Source organism: Conger conger, chromosome 16 (genome assembly GCF_963514075.1).
Source record: "Conger conger chromosome 16, fConCon1.1, whole genome shotgun sequence".
Lineage (NCBI taxonomy): Eukaryota > Metazoa > Chordata > Actinopteri > Anguilliformes > Congridae > Conger > Conger conger.
Window position 1 is genome coordinate 40,556,078 of NC_083775.1, and position 11,903 is coordinate 40,567,980.

An 11,903-nucleotide genomic window follows, 5' to 3' on the forward strand; every position below is an offset into this window, starting at 1 on the left:
CGACTACAACTGTAGTCCCCACTACAACTGCACTCCTGACAACAACTACAGCTCCAACTACAACAGAAACCCCCACTACAACAGCGGTACTAACAACAACTGTAGCCCCAACTACAACTGCAGTCTCCACTACAACTGAAGTCCCTACTACAACTGCACCCCCGACAACAACTGCAGCTCCAACTACAACAGAAACCCTCACTACAACTGCAGTACCGACAACAACTGTGAGCCCAACTACAACTGTAGCCCCGACTACAACTGAAGTCCCCACTACAACTGCAATACCGACAACAACTGTAGCCCCAACTACAACTGTAGTCCCCACTACAACTGCACCCCAGACAACAACTGCAGCTCCAACTACAACAGAATCCCCCACTACAACTGCAGTACCGACAACAACTGTGAGCCCAACTACAACTGTAGCCCCGACTACAACTGAAGTCCCCACTACAACTGCAGTACCGACAACAACTGTAGCCCCAACTACAACTGCAGTCCCCACTACTACTGAAGTCCCCACTACAACTGCACCCCCGACAACAACTGTAGCCCCAACTACAACTGTAGTCCCCACTACAACTGCACCCCAGACAACAACTGCAGCTCCAACTACAACAGAATCCCCCACTACAACTGCACCCCCGACAACAACTGTAGCCTCAACTACAACTGTAATCCCCACTACAACTGAAGTCCCCACTACAACTGCAGTACCGACAACAACTGTAGCCCCAACTACAACTGCAGTCCCCACTACTACTGAAGTCCCCACTACAACTGCACCCCCGACAACAACTGTAGCCCCAACAACAACTGTAGTCCCCACTACAACTGCACCCCAGACAACAACTGCAGCTCCAACTACAACAGAATCCCCCACTACAACTGCACCCCCGACAACAACTGTAGCCTCAACTACAACTGTAATCCCCACTACAACAAGAGCCCCCACTACAGCTGCATTACCGACAACAACTGTAGCCCCGACTACAACTGTAGTCCCCACTACAACTGCACTCCCGACAACAACTGCAACTCCAACTACAACAGAATCCCGCACGACAACTGCAGTACCGACAACAACTGTAACCCCAACTACAACTGTAGTCCCCACTACAACTGCAGTCCCCACTACAACTGCACCTCCGACAACAACTGCAGCTCCAACTACTACAGAAACTTCCACTACAACAGCAGTACTAACAACAACTGTAGTCCCCACTACAACTGCACTCCCGACAACAACTGCAGCTCCCACTACAACAGCAGCCCCCACTACAACTGCAGTACGGACAACAACTGTAGCCCCGACTACAACTGTAGTCCCCACTACAACTGCACGCCCGACAACAACTGCAGCTCCAACAACAACAGAATCCCCCACTACAACTGCAGTACCGACAACAACTGTAACCCCAACTACAACTGTAGTCCCCACTACAACTGCACCTCCGACAACAACTGCAGCTCCAACTACTACAGCAGTACTAACAACAACTATAGCCCCAACTACAACTGCAGTCTCCACTACAACTGAAGTCCCCACTACAACTGCACCCCCGACAACAACTGTTGTCCCAACTACAACTGTAGTCCCCACTACAACTGCACCCCCGACAACAACTGCACCCCCGACAAACACTGCAGCTCCAACTACAACAGAAACCCTCACTACAACTGCAGTACCGACAACAACTGTGAGCCCAACTACAACTGTAGCCCCGACTACAACTGAAGTCCCCACTACAACTGCAGTACCGACAACAACTGTAGCCCCAACTACAACTGCAGTCCCCACTACTACTGAAGTCCCCACTACAACTGCACCCCCGACAACAACTGTAGCCCCAACTACAACTGTAGTCCCCACTACAACTGCACCCCAGACAACAACTGCAGCTCCAACTACAACAGAATCCCCCACTACAACTGCACCCCCGACAACAACTGTAGCCTCAACTACAACTGTAATCCCCACTACAACTGCACGCCCGAGAACAACTGCAGCTCCAACAACAACAGAATCCCCCACTACAACTGCAGTACTGACAACAACTGTAACCCCAACTACAACTGTAGTCCCCACTACAACTGCACCTCCGACAACAACTGCAGCTCCAACTACTACAGCAGTACTAACAACAACTATAGCCCCAACTACAACTGCAGTCTCCACTACAACTGAAGTCCCCACTACAACTGCAGTACCGACAACAACTGTAGCCCCAACTACAACAGCAGTACTAACAACAACTGTAGCCCCAACTACAACTGCAGTCTCCACTACAACTGAAGTCCCCACTACAACTGCAGTCCCAACAACAACTGTAGCCCCAACTACAACTGCAGTCCCCACTACTACTGAAGTCCCCACTACAACTGCACCCCTGACAACAACTGTAGCCCCAACTACAACTGTAGCCCCCACTACAACTGCACCCCCGACAACAACTGCAGCTCCAACTACAACAGAAACCCTCACTACAACAGCAGCCCCCACTACAACTGCAGTACCGACAACAACTGTAGCCCCGACTACAACTGAAGTCCCCACTACAACTGCACCCCCGACAACAACTGCAGCTCCAACTACAACAGAAACCCCCTCTACAACTGCAGTACTGACAACAACTGTGAGCCCAACTACAACTGTAGCCCCGACTACAACTGAAGTCCCCACTACAACTGCAGTACCGACAACAAATGTAGCCCCAACTACAACTGCAGTCCCCACTACTACTGAGGTCCCCACTACAACTGCACCCCCGACAACAACTGTAGCCCCAACTACAACTGTAGTCCCCACTACAACTGCACCCCAGACAACAACTGCAGCTCCAACTACAACAGAATCCCCCACTACAACTGCACCCCCGACAACAACTGTAGCCTCAACTGCAACTGTAATTCCCACTACAACTGTAGTCCCCACTACAACTGCACCTCCGACAACAACTGCAGCTCCAACTACTACAGAAGCTCCCACTACAACATCAGTACTAACAACAACTGTAGTCCCCACTACAACTGCACTCCCGACAACAACTGCAGCTCCCACTACAACAGCAGCCCCCACTACAACTGCAGTACGGACAACAACTGTAGCCCCGACTACAACTGTAGTCCCCACTACAACTGCACGCCCGACAACAACTGCAGCTCCAACAACAACAGAATCCCCCACTACAACTGCAGTACCGACAACAACTGTAACCCCAACTACAACTGTAGTCCCCACTACAACTGCACCTCCGACAACAACTGCAGCTCCAACTACTACAGCAGTACTAACAAGAACTATAGCCCCAACTACAACTGCAGTCTCCACTACAACTGAAGTCCCCACTACAACTGCAGTACCGACAACAACTGTAGCCCCAACTACAACAGCAGTACTAACAACAACTGTAGCCCCAACTACAACTGCAGTCTCCACTACAACTGAAGTCCCCACTACAACTGCAGTACCGACAACAACTGTAGCCCCAATTACAACTGCAGTCCCCACTACTACTGAAGTCCCCACTACAACTGCACCCCCGACAACTGTAGCCCCAACTACAACTGTAGTCCCCACTACAACTGCACCCCCGACAACAACTGCAGCTCCAACTACAACAGAAAGCCTCACTACAACTGCAGTACCGACAACAACTGTAACCCCAACTACAACTGTAGTCCCCACTACAACTGAAGTCCCCACGACAACTGCACCTCCGACAACAACTGCAGCTCCAACTACTACAGAAGCTCCCACTACAACAGCAGTACTAACAACAACTGTAGCCGCAACTACAACGGCAGTCTCCACTACAACTGAAGTCCCCAGTACAACTGCACCCCCGACAACAACTGCAGCTCCAACTACAACAGCAGTACTAACAACAACTGTAGCCCCAACTACAACTGCAGCCCCGACAAAAACTGAAGTCCCCACTACAACTGCAGTACCGACAACAACTGTAGCCCCAACAACAACTATCGTACCCACTACTACTGAAGTCCCCACTACAACTGCACCACCAACAACAACTGCAGTTCCAACAACAACAGAATCTCCCACGACAATTGCAGTACCAACAACAACTGTCACCCCAACTACAACTGTAGTCCCCACTGCAACTGCACCCCAGACAACAACTGCAGCTCCAACTACAACAGAAACCGTCAGTACAACTGCAGTACCGACAACAACTGTAGCCCCAACTTCAACTGTAGCGCCGACTACAACTGAAGTCCCCACTACAACTGCACCCCAGACAACAACTGCAGCTCCAACTACAACAGAAACCCCCACTGCAACTGCAGTACCAACAACTACTGTCGCCGCAACTACAACTGTAATCCTCACTACAACTGAAGTCCCCACTGCAACTGCACCCCTGACAACAACTGCAGCTCCAACAACAACAGAAGCCCCCACTACAACTGCAGTACCAACAACAACTGTGAGCCCAACTACAACAGTAGCCCCGACAACAACTGAAATCCCCACTACAACTGCACCCCCAACAAACACTGCAGCTCTAACTACAACAGAAACCCCCTCTACAACTGCAGTACTGACAATAACTGTGAGCCCAACTACAACTGTAGGCCCGACTACAACTGAAGTCCCCACGACAACTGCAACCCCGAGAACAACTGTAGCTCCAACTACCACAGAAGCCCCCACTACAACTGCAGTACCAACAACAACTGTAGCCCCAACTACAACTTCAGTCCTCCCTACAACTGAAGTCCCCACTACAACTGCACCCCCGACAACAACTGCAGCTCCAACAACAACAGAAGCTCCGACTACAACTGGAGTACCAACAACAACTGTAGCCGCAACTACAACTGCAGCCCCCACAACAACTGAAGCCCCGACTACAACTGCAGCCCCCACAACAACTGCAGCCCCGACTACAACTGCAGCTCAAACAACAACTGAAGCCCTGACTACAACTGAAGCCCCGACTACAACTGAAGCCCTGACTACAACGAGAGCTCAAACAACAACTGAAGCCCTGACTACAACAGAAGCCCCCACAAAAACTGAAGCCCTGACTACAACTGCAGCCCCCACATCTGAAGCCTTGACTACAACTGCAGCCCCCACATCTGAAGCCCTGACTACAACTGAAGCCCTGACTACAACGAGAGCTCAAACAACAACTGAAGCCCCGACTTCAACTGAAGCCCTGACTACAACTAGAGCTCAAACAACAACTGCAGCCCCCACTACAACTAGAGCTCAAACAACAACTGCAGCCCCCACTACAACTGAAGCCCTGACTACAACTGCAGCCCCCACAACAACTGCACCCCTGACTACAACTGTTGCTCAAACAACAACTGAAGCCCTGACTACAACTGTAGCCACAACAACACCTGCAGCCCTTCCAATAATTGCAGCTCCCTCTACAACTGCAGCACCGACAACAACAGCAGCCTCCACTACAACTGAAACCCCCACTACAACTGTTGCTCAAACAACAACTGAAGCCCTGACTACAACTGCAGCCCCCACAACAACTGCATCCCCCACAACAACTGTAGCCCCCAGAACAACTGAAGCCTTGACTACAACTGCAGCCTCCACAACAACTCAAGTCTTGACTACAACGTCAGCCACCACTACAACTGAAGCCCTGACTACAACTGCAGCCCCCACAACAACTGCATCCCCCACAACAACTGTAGCCCCCAGAACAACTGAAGCCTTGACTACAACTGCAGCCTCCACAACAACTCAAGTCTTGACTACAACGTCAGCCACCACTACAACTGAAGCCCTGACTACAACTGCAGCCCCCACAACAACTGAAGCCCTGACTACAACTGCAGCCCCCACAACAACTGAGACCCCCACTACAACTGTTGCTCAAACAACAACTGAAGCCCTGACTACAACTGCAGCCCCCACAACAACTGCATCCCCCACAACAACTGTAGCCCCCAGAACAACTGAAGCCTTGACTACAACTGCAGCCTCCACAACAACTCAAGTCTTGACTACAACGTCAGCCACCACTACAACTGAAGCCCTGACTACAACTGCAGCCCCCACAACAACTGAAGCCCTGACTACAACTGCAGCCCCCACAACAACTGAAGCCCTGACTACAACTGCAGCCCCCACAACAACTGAAGCCCCGACTACAACTGCAGTACCCACAACAACTGCAGCCCCCACAACAACTGTAGCCCCCAGAAAAACTGAAGCCTTGACTACAACTGCAGCCTCCACAACAACTCAAGTCTTGACTACAACGTCAGACACCACTACAACTGAAGCCCTGACTACAACTGCAGCCCCCACAACAACTGAAGCCCTGACTACAACTGCAGCCCCCACAACAACTGAAGCCCCGACTACAACTGCAGCCCCCACAACAACTGCAGCCCCGACTACAACTGCAGCTCAAACAACAACTGAAGCCCCGACTACAACTGCAGCCCCCACAACAACTGCATCCCCCACAACAATTGTAGCCCCCAGAACAACTGAAGCCTTGACTACAACTGCAGCCTCCACAACAACTCAAGTCTTGACTACAACGTCAGCCACCACTACAACTGAAGCCCTGACTACAACTGCAGCCCCCACAACAACTGCATCCCCCACAACAACTATAGCCCCCAGAACAACTGAAGCCTTGACTACAACTGCAGCCTCCACAACAACTCAAGTCTTGACTACAACGTCAGCCACCACTACAACTGAAGCCCTGACTACAACTGCAGCCCCCACAACAACTGCATCCCCCACAACAACTGTAGCCCCCAGAACAACTGAAGCCTTGACTACAACTGCAGCCTCCACAACAACTCAAGTCTTGACTACAACGTCAGCCACCACTACAACTGAAGCCCTGACTACAACTGCAGCCCCCACAACAACTGAAGCCCTGACTACAACTGCAGCCCCCACAACAAATGAAGCCCTGACTACAACTGCAGCCCCCACAACAACTGAAGCCCCGACTACAACTGCAGTACCCACAACAACTGCAGCCCCCACAACAACTATAGCCCCCAGAACAACTGAAGCCTTGACTACAACTGCAGCCTCCACAACAACTCAAGTCTTGACTACAACGTCAGCCAGCACTACAACTGAAGCCCTGACTACAACTGCAGCCCCCACAACAACTGAAGCCCTGAGTACAACTGCAGCCACCACAACAACTGAAGCTCTGACTACAACTGCAGCCCCCACAACAACTGAAGCCCTGACTACAACTGCAGCCCCCACAACAACTGAAGCCTTGACTACAACTGCAGCCCCCACAACAACTGAAGCCCCGACTACAACTGCAGCCCCCACAACAACTGAAGCCCTGACTACAACTGCAGCCCCCACAACAACTGAAGCCCTTCCAATAATTGCAGCTCCCTCTACAACTGTAGCACCGACAACAACAGCAGCCTCCACTACAACTGAAAACCCCACTACAACTGCAGCTCCCACAACAACTGAAGCCACGCCTACAACTACTACAACTACAGCCTCGACTACAACAACTGTAGCCCCCACAACAACTGAAGCCCAAACAACAACTGCAGCCCCCACTACAACTGCAGCCCCAACTACAGCTGAAGCCCCGACAACAACTGAAGCCCAAACAACAACTGCAGCCCCCACTACCACTGAATCTCTGACTACAACTGTAGCCCCCACAACAACTGAAGCCTTGACTACAACTGCAGCCCCCACAAAAACTGAAGCCCTGACTACAACTGCAGCCCCCACAACAACTGAAGCCCTGACTACAACTGCAGCCCCCACAACAACTGAAGCCCTGACTACAACTGCAGCCCCCACAACAACTGAAGCCCCGACTACAACTGCAGCCCCCACAACAACTGCAGCCCCGACTACAACTGCAGCTCAAACAACAACTGAAGCCCCGACTACAACTGCAGCCCCCACAACAACTGCAGCCCCAACTACAACTGCAGCTCAAACAACAACTGAAGCCCTGACTACAACTGTAGCCACAACAACACCTGCAGCCCTTCCAATAATTGCAGCTCCCTCTACAACTGCAGCACCGACAACAACAGCAGCCTCCACTACAACTGAAACCCCCACTACAACTGTTGCTCAAACAACAACTGAAGCCCTGACTACAACTGCAGCCCCCACAACAACTGCATCCCCCACAACAACTGTAGCCCCCAGAACAACTGAAGCCTTGACTACAACTGCAGCCTCCACAACAACTCAAGTCTTGACTACAACGTCAGCCACCACTACAACTGAAGCCCTGACTACAACTGCAGCCCCCACAACAACTGCATCCCCCACAACAACTGTAGCCCCCAGAACAACTGAAGCCTTGACTACAACTGCAGCCTCCACAACAACTCAAGTCTTGACTACAACGTCAGCCACCACTACAACTGAAGCCCTGACTACAACTGCAGCCCCCACAACAACTGAAGCCCTGACTACAACTGCAGCCCCCACAACAACTGAAACCCCCACTACAACTGTTGCTCAAACAACAACTGAAGCCCTGACTACAACTGCAGCCCCCACAACAACTGCATCCCCCACAACAACTGTAGCCCCCAGAACAACTGAAGCCTTGACTACAACTGCAGCCTCCACAACAACTCAAGTCTTGACTACAACGTCAGCCACCACTACAACTGAAGCCCTGACTACAACTGCAGCCCCCACAACAACTGAAGCCCTGACTACAACTGCAGCCCCCACAACAACTGAAGCCCTGACTACAACTGCAGCCCCCACAACAACTGAAGCCCCGACTACAACTGCAGTACCCACAACAACTGCAGCCCCCACAACAACTGTAGCCCCCAGAAAAACTGAAGCCTTGACTACAACTGCAGCCTCCACAACAACTCAAGTCTTGACTACAACGTCAGACACCACTACAACTGAAGCCCTGACTACAACTGCAGCCCCCACAACAACTGAAGCCCTGACTACAACTGCAGCCCCCACAACAACTGAAGCCCCGACTACAACTGCAGCCCCCACAACAACTGCAGCCCCGACTACAACTGCAGCTCAAACAACAACTGAAGCCCCGACTACAACTGCAGCCCCCACAACAACTGCATCCCCCACAACAATTGTAGCCCCCAGAACAACTGAAGCCTTGACTACAACTGCAGCCTCCACAACAACTCAAGTCTTGACTACAACGTCAGCCACCACTACAACTGAAGCCCTGACTACAACTGCAGCCCCCACAACAACTGCATCCCCCACAACAACTGTAGCCCCCAGAACAACTGAAGCCTTGACTACAACTGCAGCCTCCACAACAACTCAAGTCTTGACTACAACGTCAGCCACCACTACAACTGAAGCCCTGACTACAACTGCAGCCCCCACAACAACTGAAGCCCTGACTACAACTGCAGCCCCCACAACAACTGAAACCCCCACTACAACTGTTGCTCAAACAACAACTGAAGCCCTGACTACAACTGCAGCCCCCACAACAACTGCATCCCCCACAACAACTGTAGCCCCCAGAACAACTGAAGCCTTGACTACAACTGCAGCCTCCACAACAACTCAAGTCTTGACTACAACGTCAGCCACCACTACAACTGAAGCCCTGACTACAACTGCAGCCCCCACAACAACTGAAGCCCTGACTACAACTGCAGCCCCCACAACAACTGAAGCCCTGACTACAACTGCAGCCCCCACAACAACTGAAGCCCCGACTACAACTGCAGTACCCACAACAACTGCAGCCCCCACAACAACTGTAGCCCCCAGAAAAACTGAAGCCTTGACTACAACTGCAGCCTCCACAACAACTCAAGTCTTGACTACAACGTCAGACACCACTACAACTGAAGCCCTGACTACAACTGCAGCCCCCACAACAACTGAAGCCCTGACTACAACTGCAGCCCCCACAACAACTGAAGCCCCGACTACAACTGCAGCCCCCACAACAACTGCAGCCCCGACTACAACTGCAGCTCAAACAACAACTGAAGCCCCGACTACAACTGCAGCCCCCACAACAACTGCATCCCCCACAACAATTGTAGCCCCCAGAACAACTGAAGCCTTGACTACAACTGCAGCCTCCACAACAACTCAAGTCTTGACTACAACGTCAGCCACCACTACAACTGAAGCCCTGACTACAACTGCAGCCCCCACAACAACTGCATCCCCCACAACAACTATAGCCCCCAGAACAACTGAAGCCTTGACTACAACTGCAGCCTCCACAACAACTCAAGTCTTGACTACAACGTCAGCCACCACTACAACTGAAGCCCTGACTACAACTGCAGCCCCCACAACAACTGCATCCCCCACAACAACTGTAGCCCCCAGAACAACTGAAGCCTTGACTACAACTGCAGCCTCCACAACAACTCAAGTCTTGACTACAACGTCAGCCACCACTACAACTGAAGCCCTGACTACAACTGCAGCCCCCACAACAACTGAAGCCCTGACTACAACTGCAGCCCCCACAACAAATGAAGCCCTGACTACAACTGCAGCCCCCACAACAACTGAAGCCCCGACTACAACTGCAGTACCCACAACAACTGCAGCCCCCACAACAACTGTAGCCCCCAGAACAACTGAAGCCTTGACTACAACTGCAGCCTCCACAACAACTCAAGTCTTGACTACAACGTCAGCCACCACTACAACTGAAGCCCTGACTACAACTGCAGCCCCCACAACAACTGAAGCCCTGAGTACAACTGCAGCCACCACAACAACTGAAGCTCTGACTACAACTGCAGCCCCCACAACAACTGAAGCCCTGACTACAACTGCAGCCCCCACAACAACTGAAGCCTTGACTACAACTGCAGCCCCCACAACAACTGAAGCCCTGACTACAACTGCAGCCCCCACAACAACTGAAGCCCTGACTACAACTGCAGCCCCCACAACAACTGAAGCCCTTCCAATAATTGCAGCTCCCTCTACAACTGTAGCACCGACAACAACAGCAGCCTCCACTACAACTGAAACCCCCACTACAACTGCAGCTCCCACAACAACTGAAGCCACGCCTACAACTACTACAACTACAGCCTCGACTACAACAACTGTAGCCCCCACAACAACTGAAGCCCAAACAACAACTGCAGCCCCCACTACAACTGCAGCCCCAACTACAGCTGAAGCCCCGACAACAACTGAAGCCCAAACAACAACTGCAGCCCCCACTACCACTGAAGCTCTGACTACAACTGTAGCCCCCACAACAACTGAAGCCTTGACTACAACTGCAGCCCCCACAAAAACTGAAGCCCTGACTACAACTGCAGCCCCCACAACAACTGAAGCCCTGACTACAACTGCAGCCCCCACAACAACTGAAGCCCTGACTACAACTGCAGCCCCCACAACAACTGAAGCCCCGACTACAACTGCAGCCCCCACAACAACTGCAGCCCCGACTACAACTGCAGCTCAAACAACAACTGAAGCCCCGACTACAACTGCAGCCCCCACAACAACTGCAGCCCCGACTACAACTGCAGCTCAAACAACAACTGAAGCCCTGACTACAACTGTAGCCACAACAACACCTGCAGCCCTTCCAATAATTGCAGCTCCCTCTACAACTGCAGCACCGACAACAACAGCAGCCTCCACTACAACTGAAACCCCCACTACAACTGTTGCTCAAACAACAACTGAAGCCCTGACTACAACTGCAGCCCCCACAACAACTGCATCCCCCACAACAACTGTAGCCCCCAGAACAACTGAAGCCTTGACTACAACTGCAGCCTCCACAACAACTCAAGTCTTGACTACAACGTCAGCCACCACTACAACTGAAGCCCTGACTACAACTGCAGCCCCCACAACAACTGAAGCCCTGACTACAACTGCAGCCCCCACAACAACTGAAGCCCTGACTACA

The 11,903-nt window shown here is 51.9% G+C and overlaps 3 protein-coding genes across 3 annotated transcripts; all 3 read left to right on the forward strand.

Annotated features, from left to right (window-relative positions):
• Positions 1-281: 281 nt before the first annotated feature.
• Positions 282-2,183, forward strand: LOC133114209 (mucin-2-like; the record flags this gene model as incomplete). Its single annotated transcript, XM_061223378.1, has 2 exons — positions 282-860; positions 945-2,183. Coding segments are annotated over 2 exons (1,818 nt in total), but the record flags the coding sequence as incomplete, so codon positions are not given.
• A 3,411-nt stretch (positions 2,184-5,594) lies between these two features.
• Positions 5,595-9,362, forward strand: LOC133114210 (mucin-2-like; the record flags this gene model as incomplete). Its single annotated transcript, XM_061223379.1, has 3 exons — positions 5,595-6,466; positions 6,572-7,093; positions 8,180-9,362. Coding segments are annotated over 3 exons (2,577 nt in total), but the record flags the coding sequence as incomplete, so codon positions are not given.
• Positions 9,363-9,605: 243 nt separating this feature from the next.
• Positions 9,606-11,231, forward strand: LOC133115425 (mucin-2-like; the record flags this gene model as incomplete). Its single annotated transcript, XM_061225334.1, has 2 exons — positions 9,606-10,312; positions 10,415-11,231. Coding segments are annotated over 2 exons (1,524 nt in total), but the record flags the coding sequence as incomplete, so codon positions are not given.
• Between the last annotated feature and the right edge of the window lie 672 nt (positions 11,232-11,903).